General features: G+C 40.7%; 1 protein-coding gene across 2 annotated transcripts in view; it reads right to left on the minus strand.

Annotated features, from left to right (window-relative positions):
- Positions 1 to 9,980: 9,980 nt before the first annotated feature.
- LOC120920168 (lecithin retinol acyltransferase-like) overlaps positions 9,981 to 27,191 on the minus strand; it is a 35,409-nt gene continuing 18,198 nt past the window's right edge. Inside the window, exons 1-2 of one of the 2 annotated variants that reach the window (XM_040332096.1) lie at positions 13,368 to 14,831; positions 9,981 to 10,346 (exon numbers count right to left, since the gene is read on the minus strand). In XM_040332096.1, the coding sequence (XP_040188030.1) occupies positions 10,194 to 10,346; positions 13,368 to 13,952 (738 nt within the window). In that variant the 5' untranslated portion in view covers positions 13,953 to 14,831 and the 3' untranslated portion in view covers positions 9,981 to 10,193. Of the gene's footprint in view, positions 10,347 to 13,367; positions 14,832 to 27,191 lie in introns of those variants that run through there. The other variant, XM_040332105.1, reaches the window with a different exon arrangement.

The following is a 27,191-nucleotide window of genomic DNA, read 5'->3' on the forward strand; positions in this document are numbered from 1 at the left end:
TTAAGGGTTGGCTTAGCCCCATACCAGGCCAACTACCCAGGGATTGGCTAAACTCCCCTAAGTATGCAGAACAACCATCCTAGCCTCCACCCCCTAGTTTCCAGAATGTTCTTCAACTTTCCAGAACCAGGGGAGGCACCAGAGCGTTGTCTGTATGAGTCATCCAGCCCTGACCTAAAGTAAACCCATGACCCAATTAAAGAACCACAGGTTTAAGCATGAGTGAAAATGTAAATTTTCCTGTACTGACACTAGTAGCACACTAGAGGGCAATACACTACTAGCATTAGTAAATAGATAGGAAGGTATACAAACCTCCATCCATTCATTCCATCCCTTCATCCCAATGAGCTTTATTGTTGACAAACAATATGTACAGTATATGTGTTGGACCTCTTATAGCGGTTACTGCTTCCCCCTAAAAAGCAATGGTCCCATGCTGCAGCATGCTGGCAGGACACAGGCTTACCATTCATGTCTGTTACAGTAACAAGCAATCACAGTGTAAAAAAAAAAAAACCCTGATAACTATGGGGATTTTTTGCCAAAATGTTTTTATTTGTATTTTACATACTGTCATTCAGTATCTCAGATTACCACCCCACTGGTCATACAATGTTGATGTACTGCATTGTTGACAGCTTGTAAAAAAAATGAGAAAAAGGTATTTCATTTATTTATTTTCCCAAAAATTGTGACCAAAAATTACAACTTCAAAAAACATGCTATGCCTTTTACTAAATACTTTGGACTGTCTACTTTCCACAAAGGGGTAATTTGGGGAATATTTGTACTGTGCTGGCATTTTAGGGCCCCAAGAAATTAGATATGCCATCAGTACATCAGGATTGATAGTTTGTAGACTATATAACTTTCACACAGACTATAAAAATATACAACAATTTGGGTTATTTTTACCAAAGAAATAGCAGAAGTAGCAGAATATATTTTGGCCTAAATTTATGAAGAGTTTTTGTTTGCAAAATTTTATAACAGAAACCAAGAAAAACATGTATTTTTTTTCAAAATCTTTGGTATTTTTTTTTGTTTATACAGTATAGCAAATAGTGATATAATAGAAAGCTCTATTTGTGAATTATTTTTGATAAATTGCATTTGGGTACAGTGTTGCATGACCAAGCAATTGCTAGTTAAAGTAGCACAGTGATGAATAGCAAAAAATGCTCTGGTCATAAAGGGGGTAAAACCTTCCAGAGGTCGTGGTTAAAGTGATTGTATGCATTAAGATAAAAAGCCTTCTGTGTGCAGCCCCCTCCAATACTTACCTGAGGTCCCTCTAGATCCAGCGATGTTGCAGGAATGTCTCGGCTGCCCGGGACTCCCCTCCTCATTGGCTGAGACAGCAGCGTGGCATCTTTGGCTCCAGCTGCTGTCAAACAAAGTCATTCAGCCCATGAGGAGAGAAAGGGGGCGTGGCCACGCTATGGCTCCGTGTCTGAGCCGTAGGGTGCCCCTATAGCAAGCTGCTTGCTGTGGGGGCACTCAACAGGAGGGAGGGGCCAGAAGCAGCAAAGAGGGACCCCGAGAAGAGGAGGATCTGGGCTGCTCTGTCCAAATCAGCTGCACAGAGGAAGTAAGTATAAAGGGCCATATTCTGAGTAAATATCCGCCTGCTTCGCTTAGGGCACTTACACTCCGCTGTCCCAACTTACTGGAGCAGGTGTTGTATTCCCCAACCACTTGCTCCATAAGTTGGGACAGCGGAGTGTAAGTGTCCCGGCGTAGCCTGGCGGATCTCCAAGGGGGCGGCTTCTATTCAAATGAAGCGCGCCCCCGATACAAAAGAACTGGGCATGCGCCGGGCTGCAAAAAGCCCAGTGCGCATGCTCCAGTTCCCCGTGGAAAACGTCAATGACGCCGACGTGTGCGTCATTGACGTAAAGTCGTATTCAAGAACGACTTACGTAAACGACGTATCCGACGAAAAAACACGACGGGGACCCGACGCCATCCGTAACATGGCCTACGCGAGACTTGCGGAAACTTACCCCTCATATAGCAGGGGTAAGTTTCCGCTTACGCAAACGACGTTAGCGACGGTTACGCGACGCGAACTCGTTCGTGAATCGGCGTAGAAGGATCATTTGTATACGCAAATGACTCCTTCACTTAAATGCCATCTAGCGGCGGCCGGCGTCATTGCATTTAAGATCCGCCAGTGTAAGTGACTTACAGATGGCGGATCTTAAGTGTATCTATGCAAAAATGATTCTGAGAATCAGGAGCATAGATACACGGGTCAAAAAAGGGAGTTACGATGGAGTATCCTGAGTTACTCCATCGTAACTTTACTCAGAATATGGCCCAAAATGTTTATTTTTAACTAAAAAAACCCAACACTTTACAATTACTTTATGGAGCCTGTTCTTCTGTTGACAGTGCTGTAATAGAGGGCTGTTTGATTTTTCTTGGCCCACATCACCAACTACTTCCCGCCCGCCCGCCCGCCCGCCATCATATGACGTCCTTGACCTTGAGTGGGGATATCTGAATGATGCATGCAGCTACAGGCATCATTCAGATATCGTCTTTTAGAGCCGGCGATTCCCTACACCATAAGAATGATCCTAGAGGCTGTTTCGCCGCTTGATCGTTCTTACGTGATGCTAAAGGGCACTCCCACCGCCCTACGGTGCTTCTACCGACTCACTGCTGCAATCGGTGGGTCGAAGAATGGATCTGCCGGATGTTTACCATAGAGATTTCCAGTGGACCAGATAGTCGCTGGAATCTCTATGATCGCCGGAGGCCTGGTGGGACGTTATGACGTCACGCCCGGCCTCTGCATTCAAACAATTGGCGCCGCCTCAGCTGGGAAGCTGAGATCTTTTTTTTTTTTCAGGCTTCCCAGACAAGAGGTGAGATGTGGGGTCTTATTGACCCTATTTTTCACTGTAAAGAGGACCTGTCATGTCATATTCCTATTACAAGGGATATTTATATTCCTTGTAATAGGAAAAAAAGCGATCACCTTTATTTTTTTTAAAGTGTCAAACTACAAAAAATAAAGTGTAATTAACAATAATACTTTTTTTTAAAGCGCCCCTGTCCCCAGAAAGGAACGCATACGTTCCGCCCACATATGAAAAAGGTTCAAACCATACATGTGAGGTATTGCCTTGAACGTTAGAGCGAGAGAAACCATTTTGGCACTAGACCACTTCTGTAACTCAAAACTTGTAACCAGTAAGAAATTTTAAAGTGTCGTCTATGGGGATTTTTAAGTACCGAAGTTAGCGCCATTTAACGGGCGTGTACAATTGTGAAGTATGGCATGTTAGGTATCTATTTACTCGGCGTAACTTCATCTTTCACAATATGCAGAAACATTGGGCTAACTTTTTTTTTTTTAAAAGCACAAAACTTTTTTTTCCCCAAAAAATAAAAACAACCGCCATTGTATTCTCTAGTGTCTTTGCTAAAAAAAACATATATAATGTTTGCGGGTTCTATGTAACTTTCTAGCTAAAAAATTATGTAGAGAAATGTCAGAATTGGCCTGGGTAGCAAGTGGATAAACTGATTGGCTGATGGCTGCTCAGGAAACATAACCATGGCATAGAGTCTGGAATGAATGTGGCAACTAGTCAAATCCCTGACTTCTTTTGACAGATGAAATCCCATTGTTTTATTGTGAGCAACAATGTTATTTTTGATTCTGTGTATTTACAGCTTAATACATTTCCCCATGTTTTATCCTTCATGTACATAAAAATATTTATTGCTGTATAAAATACTATAGTGTGCTCCTAACTTCCTCCTTACCATGAGAACACAGCGTATATTTGGTTGTAAATGCCAAAGCACCTGGTGTCAGCCCTGCCTACGTAATTTATGATACAACGAACACAGCCCTCTCTACATCGCTACCCCTCCTCATCCCCATAACTCCTCCTTCTGCACAGGAAGAACACAGAAACGTATCAGCTTTCAAGATTTCTGATAAAATCAACATTTTTGCATTTATTGAACAGTAAATGTTAAAACAATAAAAACTTTCTGGTGTAAATTTAGCAGTCCTAAAGGGGAGAATATATGTTAAGGTTTACATACATTTTAAATCAACCCCTTTGACTATAAAAAAAAAACAATGTTTTGTAACTGTAGGATAATTCAAACACAAAACAAAAACATTTATATGATTTTCAACAAGACATACATTTGTTACCATCTATATCAAACTGAACATTATCTTACAAAACATGCTATTATTATACATATTTTTTATAAATATAAATAAAAGTTGTTAGTAAAACGTATTCACAGTTACTGTGAGGCCAACTCTTGAAGGTCACCTGTGAGACCTGGAGTATGGGAACTGTCATTGCGGATGTGGTTGGTATAGGTGCAGGTTGTATCACTCCCTAGTAAGTCCCGGATCTGTATGGAGGGCAGAGGAACTGACACTTTATAATCAATAATAGCATGATTGTTTCAAGCAGTAACTCACAATTAGTAAGCCTTAAAAGCTTAGACTTTGTGTTACTTTAAAGTAATTCTAAACTTTATTTTTTAAATAGCAAACATGTTATACTTACTTCCTATGTGCAATGGTTTTTGCACAGGGCAGCCAAGATCCTCCTCCTCTGGCATCTCTCGCCAGCACGCTGGGCTCTTCCTCCTTTCCATGTGCAACCATAGGAAGCCACTTGTATGTTCGCTCCCAATAAGGGCTGTGTGCATCTATTGACAAACACACTGTGGCTCGCCCCACCCCCTGCTCCCTTGTCACTGGATTTGATTGACAGCAACAGGAGCCAATTGCTCCAGCTACTCTCACTGAGTCCAGTGAGGAGGGAGGGAGAGAGAGGAAAATGCTGCTGCTCACAGGCCTTGTACACACGACCGAGTTCCTCGGCAAAAACCAGCAAGAAACTTGCTGGGATTTTTTTTTTGCCGAGGAAACCGGTCGTGTGTACACTTTTCGACGAGGAAACTGTTGAGGATCTCGTCGAGCCAAAAAGAGAGCATGTCTTCTTTTTCCTCGACGGGAATGGGGAAATTTGGCTCGCCGAGATCCTCGACAGCCTAACAAGGAACTCGACGAGCAAAACGATGTGTTTCGCCCGTCGAGTTTCTCGGTCGTGTGTAAGAGGCTTCAGACACTGCGCTGGTTGGAAATCAGGCTCAGGTTACTAGTTTGGGGGCCCACCTCCCTCCTTAAAGGCACAGGAACGCACGTGACCACCAGAAAGAGCACACTGGCAGCGAAAGGCATCCAGTGTGTACCCAATTCATCCAACTGTACAAAGAAAGTGGCAACCACCCCAACCTATAACTGGTCTTTGCAGTAAGGGGAACTTGGAAGGGCAATGCACATCACAAAACAAACAGAAAATTTTCCAGCACACCTACCAGACAGTCTGCAAAACAACCAAATTGGTCCTGTTTAACAGTTTATGTTAAAAATATAAAGTTTTGTTTGCAAACATTTGCAAATATATGTGTAAGCAGCAGTGCCCACGCTAAGGGACCTCTGTATATACTGCAGTCCTAACTCTAAATTTCCAGAGCCTCCATAGTAGGAGCGCGTAAAAAAAATGGATAGATTAAAGTCGCTGGTCTTCACGTGTGTCCCTGTGCCTTTTAGGAGGGGTGGGCTCCCTCCAGGCATACTTGCCCTTAATCTATCAATTCTTAATCCTGGAGGCTCTGGAAATTTTGAGTTAGGACCACAGTATATACAGCGGTCCCTTGGCGTGGGCACTGTAGCTTACACATATATTTGCAAAAGTGTGCAAACAAAACCCTCTTTTTTTATCCTAAACTGTTAGGAAGGACCGATTTCGTTGTTTTGGAGGCTGGCTGGTAAGTGTACTGGGATATCTTTTGTTTGTTTGTAATGTGCATCGCCCTTCCATGTGCACCTTGCTGCAAAGCCGCAGGTAGGTTGGGGTGGTTGACACTTTTTTGTAAAGTATTCAGGGGGGGGGGGTGGGGGTGGGATCTGCATATAGAAAGTTTTTACCTTAATACAGAGAATGCATTATGGTAAAATACTTCCTTTAACCTTTAGAACCTTTACAACAAGGCCCAAACAAAGTATCTAAAGTAACACAAAACCTGGAGTTACGCTTTGCTAATAAAATCAGCAGTGACAGCTCTGATATTTCTACCCTTACAGGTTCTCTTTAATAGCTCTATATCAAAAGGTCTATCAGCATGACAGTCTGTTTTAGGATCTATATTTCTTAGGAAAGTGAGCAGCAATAAAAATATGAAACATATTAACAGAAGTTTATTTGTTGAATGTGGGGGTTTTGAATAAATATGTGCCAGTGGAGGGTGTCATCCTTGTTAAAATATATAGCACAAAAGAGTAAATGGTAGGACTTTAAAGTGGAGTTCCACCCAAAAATGGAACTTCCGCTTTTCAGGACCCTTCCCCCCTCCGGTGTCACATTTGGCACCTTTCAGGGGGGAGGGGGTGCAGGTATTTGCACCCACTTCCGGGCATAGACTCCCCCCCCTCCCCGCTGTCTCCTGGGAAACACACTGGTCCCAGGAGAGAGCGCGGACAGTAGGGAACCGGGCAGTGAAGCCGCAACGCTTCACTTCCTGATACCCTCACCGAGCATAGCGGCTGGGGCAGCCAAGAGACAAGCAATTGCTCGGCCTCGGCTGCCGACATCGCGAGCGCGCTGGACAGGTATGTGTCCATTTTTTAAAAGTCAGCAGCTGCAGTATTTGTAGCTGCTGGTTTTTAAAAAAAGAAATTCGGGTGGACCTCCGCTTTAAATACCCCTCCAGTGAACACGCAGATACATTCATATATAGAAACATACGAAATTGTATTTCTGACAATAAAATGTCTAAAAACTCATATCAAATGTATCATATCATTTGATATGAGTTTTTAGACATTTTATTGTCATAAATACAATTTTGTGTGTTTCGATATATGAATGTATCTGTTCACTGAAGGGGTATTTAAAGTCCTACCATTTACTCTTTTGTGGGAAATATGAAACAGGACAGTATATCTTTTTGACTAAGCGGCTTCTTTAAAAAGATTGCTATTTCAACTACCTACTAAATCACACCCTTTGCTGCAAATGTGATGTAGAGATTAGAAGTCTGATTTACTAAAAGTCCAAATCCAGGCTAGAATATTTGTAGTGGCTGTAGTTAAAATGTACAAACATTGGACTATTTGCCTTACTCTGGAAGCTATTGCTTTAGGTGTACAGATCAAGAGTGATCTAGCTGTCTTTTTCCGTCTCTACCACCAACCCTGGCAGGACTAAGTGGCTATGACATCTATTCTTATTGTGTGTTGTGCTACACTTAGGCCTCGTACACACGACTCGTCGGGCGAAACACATAATTTTTCTCGTCGAGTTCCTTGTTAGGCTTGTCGAGGAACTCGACAAGCTTGCTTTGCGTACACACGTAACAGACAAAATCTCCTCGTTCTCAAACGCGGTGATGTACAACACATACAATGGCAGAGGGAGGTTCGATTCTACTTGCACAACTCTTGGGGCTGCTTTTGCTTATTTCATGTGTTTGCGTGTTAAATAAAAGTTTGGTAAGAGACGATTTGCACTTTCCAATCTTTTACAGCTTAAAAAATGTGTAATCTCCATTACAAATGCTACTTTTACTCCCGTCTCATACTTTAATCTGAGCAAGCGCGGGTTTCTTAGCATACACACGCTCGAGTTTCTCGTCGGAAACCAGCCCGACTAGGAACTCGACGAGCCAATTTGAGACTCCCGTCGAGGAAAAAGAGAACTTGGGGCCAGATTCACATAGAATTACGTTGCTCCTGGGCAGCGTAACGCATGTGATTTACGTTACACCGCCGCAGGTTTACAGCGTAAGTGCCTGATTCTCAGAACTCTTACCTGTAAACTTGCGGCGGTGTATCGTAAATGCGCTCGGCGCAAGCCCTAATTTTACGCGACGTAACTCGACGGAAACGACGTAAAGTTAGATCGACGGGCAGCTCGGACGTTCAGGGATCGCCGTAAGTATTAATTTGCATATTCTACGCCGACCGCAATGGCCTCGCCACCTAGCGGCCGGCCTAGAATTGCATCCTTAAGATCCGACAGTGTAATTCAATTACACCTGTCGGATCTTAGGGCTAGCTGTGCGTAACTGATTCTATGAATCAGTCGCATAGTTAGGACGGCCCTAACACAGAGATACGACGGCGTATCAGGAGATACGCCGTCGTATCTCTTTTGTGAATCTGGCCCTTGCTCTCTTTTTGGCTCGTCGAGTTCCTCGACAGTTTCCTCGATGAAAAACGTACACACAACCAGTTTCCTCTGCAAAAAAGCTCTCCCACCAAGTTTCTTGATGGATTCTGCCGAGGAAACTGGTCGTGTGTACGAGGCCTAAGGGTCTATTTCCGTGGTCTCCAAACTGCAGCCTTTTCTTGCTTTTTTCTAGCCCTTGGGGCACTCTTCCTCCCATTAATACAAGGCGATATTCATATCTACCCACTGACACCAACGATAAAGCACCAATCCTTTCACTGACACCAACATTGGGACATAATAACTGCCATGGACAGCAACAATGGGGCACTATTCCCTCCCAACACCAACAACGGGGCAATATTCCTCCTCCTACTGACCAGAGATGCAATGTATTTTTTTTTCTTCCACTGGCCACCAAGTCTGAAGCATTGTCTACTCCCATTGATGCTGGGGCATTTTCTACTCCTCCGGCCACAGCCCAGCCCCCCTAAAGTCTAAAGGACTCTGAACTGGCCCATTGTTTACAAAGTTTGGAGACCCCTGCTCTATTTATAAAGAAATAATAAGGCCATACTGCATCGATAAGACAGCTAAATCAACAAAATAAAAATTAAATCTGAATATTTATAAAGCACAGTACGGTAATTTGCTTTACAAAGTGCATCGCACTTTGCTTGTTTAAAGAAAACCATGCCATCCAGCAGTCTCCTCTCTGCAGCCTACAAATGATCAAGAGCCTAAAAAATGTAAGTGCTGAGTAACTTTTCAGTTTATGGCTAGAGCAGATAGTTATATAAATGAACCCATTAGTCTAGCAAGTGGACTGGAGTAGGAGGGTCGCGCAGCATTACAGTTGGCGTAAGGGGCAAAAAGTATAAATCTATCCCAGTGGCCCAGCCTGTGTTGACTTTACATTTTGAATCAAGCTCAGTGCAGTAAAAAAAAAAAAAAAAAACTTGAATAATCTCTAAAGTAAACTCAGGTTAGGCTGAAAAAGGTGTTCTTTAGTAAACCAGACTTCTAATCCCTAGCCCACATTTGCAGTAGAGGATATTGGATTTTTTTTTCACATTAGCAAATTTATGCTTGCTTCCAAAATTGAATTTTTACATAATTTGCAAATGCTTTTCCAAACAGTGTCATGGTACCTTTAAATCTTGTCCTAGTACTTGCTCCAGAGAAAGAATGCATTAAACTGAATGAGCTAATGTTTGGGCCACAATGTGCAGAGTGACTCCCTTACTGATACATAGACCAGTGCAGACAAGTTCCTAACAGCTGCAGCACCAGGAGCCGTGCATGTGGAATCTTAAACTATTTGGTTGTCAATAAAGAGCATGGGTTCACTGAGGCAGCTTAAAATGTGGTCCTTTGGCAAATCACCTCCTCGTCGTGCATTGGAAGTCTTGGAACTAAAATTCAGAGTACTGAGAGCCCTAGAAAAAAAGAGTTCTATTAATGATTTGCTAAAGGGAATACTGTTTTCTCCAAGTTACGTGAAGATGCATCCACCTAAATGGTCTAGTTGGTTGAAGAGAAATGCCACTTTGTACTGAAGCTTGTGAAGCACATTGCTTACTCACTTTAATAAATAGACACTGAAATGCAGTAACACAATGTAGAAATGCAAGAAGTCCAACAGATGTCCAATTAAAATGCATTTGCCGAAGTTAATTGCTATTGAACAAAACATTATTTCAGTACAGTAATTGCACACCCCACTACTAAACAATCAAAACACTAAGATTAACAACTCTTCTTTTAGTAAGTCTTTATGATTTACATGACTTATTTAGATACATTATATCCAGTGTTATTGAATGTTCCCACTACTGGCGACTCTAGCAAGTACAACACCAATGCTTTCAAGCAGGTTGTCCGATAGGTGTCATGCTGTGTTATTTCTATTGTCAGTAGCTTCATCCCTCCAGGTCATTGCTTTGTCACCATTTTCCATATTCAGCTTGCCATCCAGAGTGTAAACGTAAAAAGAAAACATGGAAGGGTAGTGGAAGATCCTATACCCATAGACAACGTTAATGCCAACCCTAAAGCAGCAGAAATCAGTACACTTCTTTGGTCTCGAATAATCTTCTTCACAATTTCACAGAACTGAAAAATAAAGTGAAACATATGAATCAGCCAGCAGAAAAGTCATGTTTGTATATGTAAAGAGAAAACCATATCAAATTAAATATGAACGTGCCCATAGAGGATAAAGTGATGGTTGGGAAAATAGACTGACTAATTATTATCAAGAATGATTCATAAATATACACAGTTATATGGACCAATTGTGTATTTTTACAAAACCTTGGAGCTAGTACAAGCTTAGGAAACAATAGCAATTGGCAGTGAATATCCAACCTGAATAATCAATACTGCTTCTGAGATTAATTGGCCAGGTTACAGAATGTCCATAGATATAGTTATACAGTTGTCTTCACATCTAATCATAATTGGATATTGTCTATTCGCACCTAAGTTGGATTCATGTACATGTATTTTGTAATCATTAAAAAGCATTTTTTTCTTTTTAGCAAAATACCAGAGCAGTAGCTTCTGTTTATCACCTCAGTGAACCTAAGAAATATCGGTAATTATTAATAATTAAATCTGGCATGAATCATTACCTAACATACTCTTAGCAACACACTTTAGCTGTCTGAAATTTAAGAAGACTTTATATGGAATTTTATTGTCAGTTTTCCAAGTGGTTGCCACATTTTGTTAGTAAGCAGATTAGCATTATTTGTGCCACAATTTTATTGACCAAAATTTCACCAACACAAGCAACAGTGGAAACATAAAAAATTGGGGGTGATTTACTAAAACTGGAAAGTGCAGAATCTGGTGCAGCTCTGCAAAGAAACCAATTGGCTTCTATTTTTTTTTTTTAAAGCTTAAAGTGGATGTAAACCCAAAAACCCAAGAATTCCAGATAAAAACTTGCCAAATTATAAAGTCCGTTTCTCTGTTCTTGCTTTGTGTTACAGGTTATTTACATATCTAGAGCTTGGACATGTTTATCATATGTTATGTTATGTTTATCATAATATGAGGTGATCCAAAGTTCATTGTATATTACCAGGATATGTAAATAACCTGTAACACAAAGCAAGAACAGAGAAACTGACTTTATAATTTGGCAAGTTTTTATCTGGAATTCTGTTAATTTTCACTGAATATTAAAAGAGGATTGCTCAGCGCTGGATTAACTCTGTGTGGCAAGACTGGGCACAGATGATAGGAAATCTTATACTCTACATTGTGACATCAGAAAAAAAAAAAAAAAAATTGGGTTTACATCCACTTTAATTGAACAAGATGAAATTAGAAGCTGATTGGCTACAATGCACAGCTGCACTATATTTTGCACACTCCAGTTTTAGAATCAACCCCTATGTGTAATAAAAAAAATTATGTTTAGTTCCAATATTATTGAGTATAAGAATTATGGACTACAACTGTCCAATAGAAATGAAACCTAAGACTCAGTAATAATAATACTTTTCTTTATTTAAATTATTTAAATTACATTTTAATTTAAAGGCTTTTCATACAGACAATTGTTTTAATTAAAAAAGAAGCAGCAATGACAACGAATTTCTGTAAACGTTGCACAATGTATGTATACATTGTCTTTCCGTGTTTATGATAAATTCAATAAAAACTAATTGATGGAAAATGAGGCAGCCATGTCAACACAGACAAAATACAGGGACATGTAAAAGAACATCTACAGGTACTTTAAAGGTATAGATACATTGGGCAATGAAGGACAGGAATCCCATCCACAGTCAGTTAAACATGCAAGACGGCAAGGCACTGACATGATTTAACTCCAGTCCTAACTTTTAATATAAAACAAGAAAAGAGAGAGCTAAAAATAAATAAATAAATACAAATAATGGCAGTGCAAAAGAGGAAGAACAAGAAAAGAGAAGAGGTAAAAGAGAGATGTAGAAGTTGCCCCTGCAATTAATTCCACGTTGTCAAGATAAGGAAAAATATTACTTGGGAACCAGAGATCTAATCTTCAATTATCAAAATAGTTTTATATTAAATTACAATACTTAATGGCAACCTTGTGCATTTTACTGTGTGTAAAACAAAATTAATCATGTTTCCTAAATTTAAATTAAATAGATTTTATTGAATCTGTGCTGTTCATGTGGAGTCATCCAATTTAAAAAACATAACCCCCTTCACTTCATAGGAATCAGATTACCACTCCATTTATTACCCGTGCTGAGTAACAAGATTAAAATATTTACAAGATTAAATTGAAGCAAAACTTTAACAGCTAGCTTTAGATATACAGTACTTATATATAAAAAAAATCTTCAGATACGTGTAATTATCTATTTTCACACACCGTCTAATTATTCATTTCCTTAACTTTTGAACAGCTGAGAGGTTCTTACTTTCATCCGCCAGTATTACGACTGAAAACATAGATGCAATAAAAAGGAGTGGAGGTATGCATATGTAAAAATTTATTGCATGGATCAAGGAAGTAACACTTTCATAGACTTTTAAAAGACAGTCCAGACACAACTTCATGTCTCCTGTTACTACAGGAACTGTTTAATTAATAGGAGGGTTAAAGGTTATTAGCAATAAACCTGAATTGTTCCAGAGGAAGCTGTAATACCTTACCCATTTACAATAGGTCACTTTGTAGTCTGCACCTCCACACATTTTATGTGTAAATAAAGGGGAGTAATTGCAGTGTGTTACATTTATATTACTCAGCCACAGACAAAAAAAACCCTTCCAGAAACCAGACACAGTTAGGACAAATACATTTTAGTGCAGGCTGGCTGAGAATGATATTGGATTTCTGATAAACTGTTATCTTACCATTTATTCGGTTAAATGTCTTGCCTATTTGTACCTTTTGCTTTTATAGGTGTGCAGTCAGAGGTTGAAAAAACTACAGGTAAACCTGTACTTACCAATTAAATTTAGAAAACATATTGTAACAAAATGGAATTCCTTAGTACGATATCTTTTACTATCTTATAACTATTTCTAGGATTTAGTATTGCTATATAACTGGGTTCAACAGAACGAGAAAGTACACCAGGCACAAGAACAGAGTTATAATAACTATAAGGCACAGTTTACCTTATCGGTCTGAAAGCTCACAGGAAAGCCATATCTGCAATAGGTCACAAAGTGCTCGCAGTTATCCCACAGCAGGCTGTATGGCGTGGCCCCCAGTAACTTTTCAGCCCTTTGGGCCACTTCCTCGTTACAGAGGGGTTTTGTCTTGAAGCTGCTGTCCATGTGATTAACTATTATGGTTCCACCATAGGCAAAGTCCTGCACAGTGTCCACCCTGATGCTGGCCACCTTAGCCAGGACCCCCAGGATCAGCCTTTTGTTAGTCACCACTTTGTCAATCAGACACTTGTCGCCTGAAAGGGCAGGAAGGATATCTGGCATCAGATGGGCAACTTTGTTATTCCCCAAATAAATCCCAAAGTGTACAAACAGCGTCCTGGGAACTTCTAATACGTCTCCTCTCTTCAGTTCACAAGCAGAAGAACATCTTCCTTTACTCTTCTTCTTAGTCAGGCTAAACTTCTTAAAGTTGGCAAAGATAAAGAATTTCTCAAAAAATAGGACCATCAGTCCTACCAGTAGAGACCTCATGATGATCACCTTGAGGATTCCAAGACAAGGCTTAACTGCAGTGATTTGCCTCATGCTAATGTGTGTTTTTTGTTAAACACGTGGGAGAGAATCATCAAAGATTAAAGTCAGCAAGCATTGGCTGAAAGTGATGTGGGAGTCCTCTGGGAGTCCCTCTTCATTCCATTGTAATAGAACCTTTATATACAAGATAGAGCACTTAGAGCAGTTATTTAGTACTATTCAGTTTACAAGGTATTTCTGAAAATGAATCCACAGTCTTTAAAAAAAAATGCTATATATTAACTGTAGGATGATATTGATGTGTTTTCCTTCAAAAATTAGTTTTGGGTTGAGAAGAGTAGTTTTTTCTGCATATTCGTGGCAATATACCTGATGCTTCCCCTATGTGTGTGTTATCATAGTGAGGGGGGGGACATAAAAATTGTCCATTAACTTGGATTACAAATAATGTTGGGAATTATTTTGTGCATCCGGTTAATTTTAGAATTGGGGAATAGCATGTAGATAACAACCAGTATTAATGTACTCATTTATTGTAAGTCATTTTTATTCCATTTTCAGCTCCTTTTTATACATTTATGTTTTCATGGATGTATTTACTAAATAAATTAAACAATTTCATGAATGTGACTAATGAATTATTTCTACAGTTGTGAATGCATGTCTAAAAATATTCGGTCACAAGCAAAATACAATTATTTGTAGACTGTTGAAGGTAGAATTTTTTTTTTTTGGTGAACTTTTGTCCAGCAACTCCATATCTACTACATAAATTGTGTACAGCTCCTATTGTAAGATAACACCCATCCTGAAAATCTGGCAAAACAGGCGTTGCTTGCTTTATTGGTATTTATATTGATTGAATCACACAGGGGTAGATTTACTAAAACCGGAGAGTGCAAAATCTGGTGCAGCTGTGCATGGTAGTCAATCAGCTTCTAACTTCAGCTTGTTCAATTGACCACTTGCCGACCAGCCGCCGCAGTTTTACTGCGGCAGGTTGCCTCGGCTGGGCAAATCGACGTTACCTTACGTCGCTTCCCATTGTGGCCACTAGGGCACGCACGCTCACCCGCTGGAGCCGATGCGAGTGCCTGGCGGGAGCGATGGCTGCCGGGCACACGCGATCGCTCATGACAGAGCGAGAACCGGCATCTGTGTGTGTAAACACACAGATCCCGGTTCTTTCAGGGGAGAAATTACTGATCGTGTGTTCATACAAAGTATAAACAGTGATCTATCATTTCCCCTAGTAAGTCCCATCCCCCCTTCAGTTAGAACACAGAGAGGGAACACAGTTAACCCCTTGATCGCCTCCTAGTGTTAACCCCTTCACTGCCAGTGACATTTTTACAGTAATCGGTGCATTTTTATAGCACTGATCACTGTAAAATTGTCAATGGTCCCAAAAAATTGTCAAAAGTGTCCGATGTATCCGCCATTTTGTCGCAGTCCCGATAAAAATCGCAGATCGCTGCCAATACTAGTAAAACATTTTTTTTAAAAATGCCATAAAACGACCCCTTATTTCGTACACGCTATAACCAATCAATCAATATAATAATCAATCAATTAGGCTCATTGCGCTTTTTTTGCGCTTTTTTTATCAAAAATATGTAGAAGAATACATATCCGCCTAAACTGAGAAAAAAAAATAGTTAAAAAAAAAATGTGGGTTATTTATTATAGCAAAAATTAAAAAATATTGCTTTTTTTTTCAAAATTTTCGCTCTTTTTTTGTTAATAGTGCAAAAAATAAAAACTGCAGTGATCAAATACCACCAAAAGAAAGCTCTATTTGTGGGGAAAAAAAGGACATACATTTTGTTTGGGTACAATGTCGCACGACCGCGTAATTGTCAGTTAAAGCGGCGCAGTGCCCAATCACAAAAAGTGCTCTGGTCAGGAAGGGGGGTGAATATATTGCAATACTCTGACAATTACCGGTAGTTCCTCCAGTACAGCTCAAGCTGTTCAATTTACTTTGGAGACACTATCCTAACATTTTAGTAACGCATTTTCATCTTTACTAGTAAAGATTTGTTTCTAAATATTTATAGCCAGAAGCTTGGCTCATGTATTGTGTGTGCAGTGTCAATGCTTGCAATCGGAATACTATGTTGTAATTGAATCTGAATATGAGTTGTTCTGGAGATGCACTATTGTGTACTGTGTATGTTTTTTATTCTCAATAAACCTATTTAAAACAAATATATTATAATAGCCAGAAACCTATGAATTCCTCTTGACTAGCTTCTGATCTCAAAAGAAAGAGGAGCATATTTATAAAGCAGTAGGTCTAGGTTCACACTGAAGGTGTGTTTAAAATCATGCGACTTCACTTGAAATCGAACAATCCCAAAGCCGCATATTAGTGCGACTTCAGGCGCGACTTAGCTGACATCTGTGCACTAACGTCAATGCAAGTCGCACTTGAAATCACCAAAAATAGTGCAGAAGTTACTTTTTCAAATCAATGGGGCGCCGCAAAGTCGCAGTCGCACCAATTTGAACAGTTCCATTGCCAACAATAGGGTGCAACTTGTCACACGCTTTGACCTGTCAAAGCGCATAACAAGTCGCACCGGTGTGACCAGCTGCTAAATGTGACATTGACCGAACACTTACAGGTGGTTTAGAAACACGTGCACCAAGAAGACCTGCAGTGATTATTTGGCGACCGTCACATCCACTGCTTTAAAATATGCTTCTTAGTAATTATTAGTGAAGGACAGGCATAGTTTTCTATGATTGCTGGTTGACGCATTGCTACATAGGTTTAAAACACTACTATAAAATTTTAAGAGGATGATGTAAAATCACAGAATCACAAAATGCAGACATCTATTCATACTGTTATTGCTGAGTAATCGGCAGTGGAAAATCAATACTGTTCTGTGCCTGAGTGCTACAAGAGTTTTTTTCAACATGACATCACTCAGGCTAAATGTACTATTACCTTCTGATAAACTTGCCTAAAATGTGGCTTATCTGATCAGTAAATGAATGCTAGTGCAAGCATTCTTTTACAGAGGACAGAATTTCTTTGCAGTAAACATGTACTTTTAATAAAAATACTAATTCCCCATCTGGATGTGAAAGTTTTCCCAGGAGACTAAAATTTACCAGATGCACTGTACACAGAATAATAATAGAGGATGAATGATCGTCCATTTTTTATTTATTTTTTGCATGCTAGTCTTATATCGAAAACTCAATTGGTTAGTAATGAAATTACCAGCTTTAGCAAGGAACTTGGGGCCAGATTCCAAGAGAATTGCACTTGCGCCGCGTATCCTAGATACGCTACGCCGCCGTACCTTACCTGGCGTATTTTGAAATCCTCAAAGATTTTGCGCCGTAAGTTATGGCGGCGTAGTGTATTTTTGGCGGCGGAATTCAAATCGGCGCGTAGGGGGCGTGATTCATTTAAATGAAGCGAGTTCCCGCGCCGAATGAACTGCGCATGCTCCATTTCGAAAATTTCCGCTGTGCTTTGCGCGAAATGACGTCGCAACAACGCCATTTTTTGAACTTAGACGTGAGCTACGTCCTTTCCTATTCACGGACGACTTACGCAAAAAAAAAAAGTGAAATTTTGACCCGGGAACGACGGTCATACTTAACATGGCAAGTCTATCTATACACCGCAAAATAGCAGCTTTAACTATAAGCCGGGAAAAGCCGACTAGGGACGACGTAAGAGAATGCGACGGCCGCGCGTACCTTCGTGGATCGCCGGAAAAAGCTAATTTGCATACCCAACGCGGAAAACGGTGTGAACTCCACCCAGCGGGCACCGAAGTATTGCACCTACGATCCGAAGCCAGAAGCCTGTCGGATCGAAGCCAGAAGCCGTCGTATCTTGGTTTGAGGATTCAAACTAAAGATACGACGCGGCAAATTTGAAAGTACGCCGGCGTACTCTCACTGTGAATCTGGCTCTTGGTACTTTTATCCCACACTCTGCACCTCACTATTGGTCCCTGAGGCCACCAAATATATATTAAGGGGCCAATAACAAGGCAAAGGGAGGCAGAGGTAGACAAACCCCCCAATGCTTGGCTTGTCTATATATACCAAATAGCATGCCCATCATTTTGAAGTACCTTCAAACACACGATCAGGCTTTTGCCCGGCCAAACTCACATCAGAATTCCGACGGAATTCCATCGGAGTAAAAGAGAACATTTTCTCTATCTAAACTCAGTCGGAATTCCTCGTAAAAAAAGTCAGATGGGGCATACACACGGTCGGAATTTCCGAAGGAAAAAGTCAGTCTGACTTTTTCCATTGGAAATTCCGATCGTGTGTACGGGGCTTTACTGGCACTACACCCAAAATCTCTGTACAGTGAGTATCTGATGACACAATTCTAGGCCTGGACACATCAGAATCAAAACTGCCACATTTAAGGGCACATTGATGCCAAATGTGTTGGGCTGTGTCTGGTAGTGTTGTCCAATGCAGCCCCAGCACATAGACAAGGCAATTTCCCTTCTGGGCCGGTTCACACTAGATGCGGTGTGAATTTACAGCAAATCCAGACTGCATCTAAATTGCAAACCTGTTCATGCAAACTGATTGCGGAGCGTATGTTAAGTTTCATAGTTTTATAGTTTCATAGTAGGTAAGGTTGAATAAAGACAATAGTCCATCCAGTTCAACCTGTGTAGGTGTATGTGTGTCAGTGTCTATAATTAAAACTACTTCATATTCCCAGCGCACACATTCCTGGATAAGCTCTCGAAATGTGGGTGCTGAAGCAACAATCAGCTGGATATTGGTTTACGTCACAACGAAGATATTTGCCAGCACACCATGGATCGACATAAAGTAGCATGTGACATGGTAGAAGAGAAGAAGCTGGGACAGCTAATTACAAAATTAGGACAAAAGCTGATGCGTTTCGCACTGTACTTCAGTGCTTATTCATAGCTCATTCATGTGACATGCCTGACGAAGGGGTCCTGTGTGACTCCGAAACGTTGCACTTTCCTTGTGTTGTGATCAGGCAATAAACTATCCGTTTGGACGCTACTTTATGTCGATTCATGGTGTGCTGGCAAATATCTTCATAGTGTCTATAATTATTTCCCATATCCCTGTGTGTTGTGTTCTCTAAGATGCACGTCAAAGAGTCTCTTCAAAAATATCAATACTCCCCGCAGCCACCACCAATTGTGGGAGAGAGCTCCACATCCTTATAGCCCTGAAGCCTCGTACACACGACCGAGGAACTCGATGGGCGAAACACATCGTTTTCCTCGTTGAGTTCCTTGTTAGGCTGTCGAGGAACTCGACAAGGCAAGTTTCTCCATTCCCGTTGAGGAAAAAGAAGACATGCTCTCTTTTTGGCTCGACGGGATCCTCGACAGTTTCCTCGTCGAAAAATGTACACACGACTGGTTTCCTCGGCAAAAAAAAAATCCCAGCAATTTCTTGCTGGTTTTTGCCAAGAAACTCGGTTGTGTGTACGAGGCCTGACAGTGAAGAACCCCCTGTGAAGTTTAAAGTTAAACCGCTTCTCCTTCAATTTCATTGTGTGACCCAGTGTCCTCTTACACTCCTTGAGACTGAAAAGTTTGTTTCCTATGCTAGGATTCCCAATAAGGTATTTGTAAATTGCTATCATATCTCCTCTCAAGCGTCTCTTCTCCAACGAGAATACATTTAGTGTTTGCATTTATTCCTCATAATTGAGGTCCTCCAGTCCCTTTATTCGTTTTGTTGCTCTTCTTTGGACTCTCTCCAGTTCCAGCACATCCTTCCTGAGGACTGGTGACCAGAAATGGACAGAATACTCCAGATGTGGCCTAACCAGAGTTTTGTGGTAGGATTATCGTTTTATCTCTGGAGTATATCCCTTTTTTTATGCATGGCTTTTGTAGCTGCAGCTTGATGTTGCATGCTATTGCAGGGTCTTCCACTAGGATCCCCAGATTTTTCTCCATCCTTGATTCCCCCAGCAGTTCTCCACTTAGTGAGTAGTTTGCATTTATGTTTTTGCCCCAAGTGCATTACCTTACACTTTTCCACATTAAACCTCATTTGTCATGTATTTGCCCACTGCATTATTTTGTTCAGGTCTTTCTGTAAAATTTCTATATTGTGATGTGAAGTTACTGCCCTGTTTAATTTCTGTGTTGTCTGCAAAAACTGAGATTGAGCTATTTATCCTATCCTCTAAATCATTTATGAATACATTTAATAGAATTGGCCCCAGTACAGAACCCTGGGGCACCCCACTTACCACTCCAGACCAGTTTGAGTACACGTTATTTATCACCACCCTTTGGACATGCCCCTGTAACCCATGAGTAAGTCACGTGACGAGTGATGCAACACGTAGAGGAGGAGCCTAGACCATGGGATGCCAAGTCAGTCGGATCCGAGTGAGGAGACCTTGAAACTGAGTGGCGAACTACTTGTCTGAGTCCTAGTGGTGTTTCGTGAGTGCACACACTACAGATGTAATCTCTGTCCATATTCCATCTTACTCAATATATTGCGCAATGAGGTTTTTCTTTTTCCTTCCTTTTTTTGCACATGATTGTCCCTGAGTATTGCTGGTGCCTGCACACCTGACCCTTACAGCCTGGAGCGTTGGGAGCGTCTCTGATCAGAGGGGAGGCATTGTGGATTATTGCAGTCAATATCAGGACTCTTAAAATTTCACTTAATATTGTGTTATTTGTGTCGGGATTGAATTATTGTGAATTTGCAATTTGCACTATTTGTACCTTGTACCATACATTAAGTTAATATTAGCGCCTTAATATTTCACATCTGGTCCTACTGATTTATTTGTATTAAGTTTATTAAGTCTTTCCTTCACTCTGGCCTCTTAAACCACAAGGGTATATCCGGTGATGTGTCACTAAAAGTACTGTCGAGGTCGGTATATCTTTTTCTGCGTAAAACTGAGGAGAAGAAGGCATTTAGTACAGTTGCCTTCTCTGTGTCATCCGAAACCTTCCTCCCATCCTCATCTTTTATGTGGGCTATGTGCTCTGAACTTGCCTTTTTACTGTTAATGCATCCAAATGACAGCCCGCAATCAGTTTGCAAAACACAGCGCGATTTGCAGACTCAGATCACATGGGTGTGAACACCCATGCGACCCGATTCTGGTGCGGATCAAAAATAATTGCTGTGCAGATCACGTGTCTGGCATCGCACTAGTGGGAACTGGCCCTATGTCCTATTGTTTCAGTTCACACCAACATGCTGCATTGGTGTGCACTGGAAAAGGCAGGACAAAACACTTTTACGCAGGGAATTGTGTTATGACATACAACACCTCATTGCAATGCAATGCTCAAAGTTAAACAAAATGTAATTTTAAAGTTTAACAAAAAGGTAAACTATGTAATGCATTGTAACATCATCCTATTGCCCCTTCATAGCGCAAAACAGCGAGCGTGCTTTATACAGAGCATCACACGTGGCCGCTGGTGTGAATGGGCACTAATGACTGTAAAATAAGTACAGTCTGTAACCTCCGAACTTAAAGTAAATACGCTAGTTTTCTAGTGATTTGCTACAAACGACTATATAGGTAAACTGCTGAGTATTTAAGTGTGCTGGTCACAATACAGGTAAATAATTTGTCACTTATGAAGACAAATAGGGGTTGATTTACTAAAGGCAAATAAACTGTGCACTTTGCAAGTGCAGTTGGCCCAGAACTTAGACAATGAGGTAAAGCTTCACTTTGCAAAGAGTACCCAATCAAGTGCAAGGAAAACAAAAAAAACTGCCATTTTGCTTGCACGTGATTGGATGATGGAAGTCAGCAGAGATTCTGCTCATTTACTAAGCTTTGGAGCAACGGCTCTTGCAGAGTGCAACTGTACTTTGCCAAGTGCACAGTCTATTTGGCTTTAGTAAATCAACCCCCATACTGCAAACGGCCTATTGCAGACCTGCAAACTGTATAGCACAAAACCTGCTCAGTAACTTTACTCAGCAGAAAAGTTAGATCAGATTTTTGAAAAAAAGAAGAGAAACCTTTTTCTTTGAGCCTTATATATTTTGTTAATACGACAAGTTGTTCATTTCCTAGTATGTTTGGAGATTACATTTCTTTAAGTCTGTTAAAAGTAACCCATTAAAAATGTAGCAATCCGTTTAAGTGCATTTGATACAGGCTAATCCATTATGTAAATGAATAAACCCCAGGAACAAAGCTCACAAAAGGGCAGCTCTGTCTTGTCAACAAAGCGCCTTATTCGGTAGCTAATAGCATCAGCATCCAAGCAAATGCACAACTAACCCACAGGGCTTCAACTTCCCAGACAGCTTACAAGTAATGATAGATGGGAAGACACATTCATCTTACCTGAAAAATGACTGAGCTATTGAGATTCGGAGAAAAGGAAAACTTGACCCTTTATCTAGCTGTATACAGACAGCTTTTCCTTTAGAGCCTGCCAGTACACTGTCATCAGCCATTAGCTGGGCCTTTTTGTCCCAACTTAACAAGTCACCACAAAAGATTATCTTATAGCGCCTACTTGGCAAGAATCCATCCTCAGCCAATAAAAGTAAAGTAGCAAATGCGTACACCTTTTACACAGACCTGTGCTTTGTGAAGTGACATATTTATGGCCCCATTTCCTGACATTCCACCTTATTCCTTGCTGGCATCTGTCAGCTGCATTACTTTGCAAAGAAAACTCTCTGTCAGCAGTTTTCCTTTCAATCTGCCTATCATACAGATACAAATGCTACAATAATAAAAACCCTTTATGACAACTCTGGAAGAGATTTTATGAACACAACTTAGGCCTCATGCACATTGGGTGTTTAGTCCCAGAGTATGAGAATCTGACGTTTAGGTGGAGGTGGAAGGTACAGACACACTGATCTGCTGGCAGACCTCTAAGGTCGGGTTCACACATATGCAAATTGGATGACAGGTCTGGTTCACACAGGTCCGGGGCAGCTGCAGCGTGGGTGGCAAAAAGGTCCTGTGCGTGTTTGGATCCAATTTAGGTGCAAATTCAGGCAAAAACTTGGACCTGAATCACACCTGGACTGGTGCACAGACACTGGGCCTAAGAGAGGCTGACAGTTGCTGCACATGGACAGGGCTTGAGGGTGCACAAAGCAGTACTTACATTTAGTGCAGTATGCGTCCACTAACAAATGCTCGGACGGATCCCTGGGCACATACTGCTACAAACAAGTGTGGCATTTCTAGACCAGAATCACTAAGGTCACAATGGTACAAAATAAACACCACTGATTTAAACTAGATTCAAAAGGTTATGATTCATGCTGAATATGAGGGCTAACCCACTTTGAAACATTCATGGTTCTAGAAAATGGTAAACTAATGCAGCTGTTCCTCCCGCTGTAGCAACCAATTACAAGTAATGCACTTCCTGGCCTTTGAGCTGTGGTTAGGTGGCTTGAAAGGGACAATATTAAGGCCCTTCTAAGCCAGGGTTCCAGAACATCTTTGTCAGTGTGTGGAGACTTGGAATAGATAGGTATGGCTGGTATGTAATACAATGCTAAACAGTTCGATATGCAGAATTATACACAGCGATTGTATTGAGCTAGCAGCATGAGAGGTGCCTGCTGATGAGGGAAATTGTAAGTTTTGCCTTCAAGGCCTACCTGAAAAACTGTATAATCTATAACATATGTATTGTTACTACTATAATTGCCTGCCTATTTCATTTGTACAATATATAAACAGCGTTCAATAAATTGTGTTTTTTGACACAGAAATTATATACAAACTGCCTTGTTGCTCCTTTTTACATTGTGGTTTCATCTAATTGCTTAGATACACTCCTGCAAATGTACAATATTTGTTGGTATTATGACTATAATTTGTATATCCAGGTAAAAACCTGCCTCACTTCCCAATGAAATTGTGGCTTACTAAAGCTGATTTCATACAATTCATTGACTGTACAATATTTCTGCCTGTTTTCTGTGAAATAATATTAAAATATATTCAAATTATATTATTTCTTGATAATTTCTCTCTCTCTCTCTCTCTCTCTCTCTCTCTCTCTCTCTGAAATTGTGGAATACTAAAGTTGAATCTTCATCTGTTAAATCTATGCCACCAGGCCAAGCTCAGATGTACCAAGGAAATAAATTGTTGCCAGGCTCAAGGCCTCTGCCTCCATTGCGAAGGAGCATTTCCTTAACCAATGTCGTCAATGTCTGGGAAATCCCCAGATATAAGATGCTTTGAGGGGGGTACATTTCTGCAAATTCTCTCAGCCTTACCATTCATCTCTGTGCCAGAGATTGGTCAGTTCCAGTTCCAGTCTTCATTTATTCTGAGGTCGTAGCAATTTCATTGAGGAACCCCAAGCTAGTGTTGGAACCCATGAGCACACCTCCCTGCATGTTGGCCATTGATTTTCCTTTACATTCCATTAGGCCCACACAACAACAAACTTTGCCCCTTGAGATGTCTTCTGAATTGCTACAAGAAGAAACTCTTACCTTCTTGGTTTTGCCACAGGTTAACTCCTCAATCATCCTGTGCCATCTTTGGCTGGACCGTCACTGATCATAAACTGGTCCACTCTCGAAGGTCTCGCTTGGAGTCTGCTCTGCCATTCCTAGTTAAATTCCCATTACTCCAATTAAAAATGTAATATCACCAGCCTATGCTCAGACCCTCATGCAGGTTCCAGATGCCTATGCTGATTTATCTGATGTCTTCTCTAAGCATGCTGCTGTGACCCTGCCACCTTGCCATCAATCTAATGCCCTGATCTACTCACTGTACAGCCACTCCCAGTTCCCAAGATGTATTCCATGCCTCAATATGTTTCAAAAATCAAAAATAAATACTTAATCTGGAAATCCATCTCCCCGACTGCCTGCTGGAGCTGGCTTTTTCTTTGTTGAGAAAAAAGATGGAACCCTAAGACCTTGTAAAGACTATCAGGGCCTACAATCAGGTCCATATAAAGGTACATGAGGAAATAGAAGAACACCTTAAACACCTGGAATGAGCATTATAAATATTTCATGATGCTCCTGCTGTCTTCCAACACCTAGCTAATGAAGGCTTTAATCCCTCCCTCTATGTGCATGTGGTGATGTATCTTGACAATATTACAAGGCAGAGATGCCAGTTAAGCAGCAAGAAGTACTATTCCTCTGGTACATTGTCTCCAAGGACAGCCTCCAGTCCGACCTTGGCAAGGTGTAAGCCATTGCAAATTGTCCACATCCCACCAGTCTGAAGGCAACACAATGGATCCAAGGGCTCACCAACTTTTAGGCCTCATGCACACAGACATAAAAAACATGAATTTCAAAGCATTGTTTGTTTACAGATCTGGATATAGGTGTATTATTTTCAATGTGGACATGCACACAGGTCCGTAAACATGCATCACATTCAGATGAGTTTTATGCTTCTATGAATGTAAGTGCGTATAAAAGCATGTATAGGCATATAAATAGATGCAAAAAGTACATTAAGGAATTAAAAAAACAGGAGGATTTAGAACTACATTTTACACATTAAAAAAAAAACGTATCTAAAGGCAAGCATTATATTGATCATTCACTCAGGAACATTTGTTTCAGAAAAATCCTGCCTATATGATCGGTAAAATTCTTAGGTGGTGTGCATTATTGTCAGTTTATCATTTTTTTTCCAGATGACCCACATTATGCATGTCACTTCTCCTATTTAAACTCAAAAGGAACACTTTATCTATGCTCAAGAGCCTAATTGCTCTGCTGAGCTACTAAAGCTATTTGCCAGGAATTACAGCCCTAGCTCCTGCAGCGCCCTTAGCCAAGTTCCACTGCTGCTCCTCTGATACATCCACAGTCTCTGCTGCACCTTCATTGCACTGCAGCTACATTCCCAGCCTCTACTACATCTCCACTGCTCCCACAGCCTCAGTTGCTCTCACAGCCACAACAGCACCTACAGTCTCAGCCTATGTTGCACCTATGTTGCTGCATCCACAGTCTCTGCTGCATCCATAGCCTTTAATTCATCTCAGCTGCATCCACAGTCCATACTGCATCTCTGCTGCATGCACAGCCTTCACAGCACCCACTGTTCCACCATTTGCTGCACATGCCACAACTGATGCATCCAGTCTCCACTGTACCATCTCTGAACCCACAGCCCTCACTGTATCCACAGTCTGAACTTCTGTGCACCATCACTGCACATGTATTCTCTGCTTGATCTACAGTCTGAACCTATGCTGTGCTATCTCTGCACCTACAGCCTCCATCATCACTTCTGCTTTCAGCTGCCTCTATTATGCTCTAGTTCTTAGTTACCATGCACTTACCCTTCTTAGCATCTATAAACACCTCTTGAGTTGTCTGGGTGAAACCAGCAACTGTGCCTAAATCCTTGAAAGGAGGTCCCTGGCAGAACACCCCTCTATTTGCATAGCTACCAGTTGGATACAGCTTTCAGAGAAAGTTGTATAGAGGAGCAGGGCTCACATCTCGGATTGTGACAATTTTTAATTGTTGATAAAACCGCCTCATCTTTCCTTATATAATTATGGACTAATAAAGCTACTTACATTTTTTGCTTAAACTGTACAATATTTCTGGCTTTTGTTTGTGAAATAAGAGACTCAAGAGTTCTGCTGGTAAAGATTTAAAAAGCAAGAACTATCTAAAAAAATGCTGAAGCACATAAAAAAGACATTTACTGCATACAGATATTCCTGTAGTAGAAATGATTGGAAATGGTTGAGGAGTCAGAACAATATCTTTTAAAGTAGCCCTAAAGCTGAAGCAATTTTTTTTTGTTAGCTTCTGAAGCAAGCTGGGGAATGATTATTGACTGCTGGAACCACTCCAGAGGAGGACCAGCATCTAATACAGGCAGTTCCTCAAGAATGAGAGTATATTGATAATACAAGCCCTGCTGAAAATAAGGAGAACAGGAGACAAAAGATACTGGGAGCGGTCCTGTAAAAGTTCTAATTTAGTGGATAAACTGAATCAGCACAAAAAAAAGAGAACACAGGAATACAGCCATTGATTTATCACTTCAAGCTCATGTGTCAAAGTGTAAAGATTAAAGCTCAGGTGTGTCTCTACATCATATAAACACGCAGGCCCGCCCTTGTACACTTATTATGCAATTGGATTAATTAGAACTTAGTCATTAAGATCATGTTCCAGTTCAGGTTATGTATTGCCAGTACTTGTGCATGATTCCCAAAACACTAGAATAAAACTAATAAGCAATTACTGTATATTTTTTGTCATTTACTAAAAGATTATGTTTAAATATACATATCTAGGCATAAT

This window comes from Rana temporaria, chromosome 1 (assembly GCF_905171775.1).
Source record: "Rana temporaria chromosome 1, aRanTem1.1, whole genome shotgun sequence".
Taxonomy (NCBI): Eukaryota; Metazoa; Chordata; class Amphibia; order Anura; family Ranidae; genus Rana; species Rana temporaria.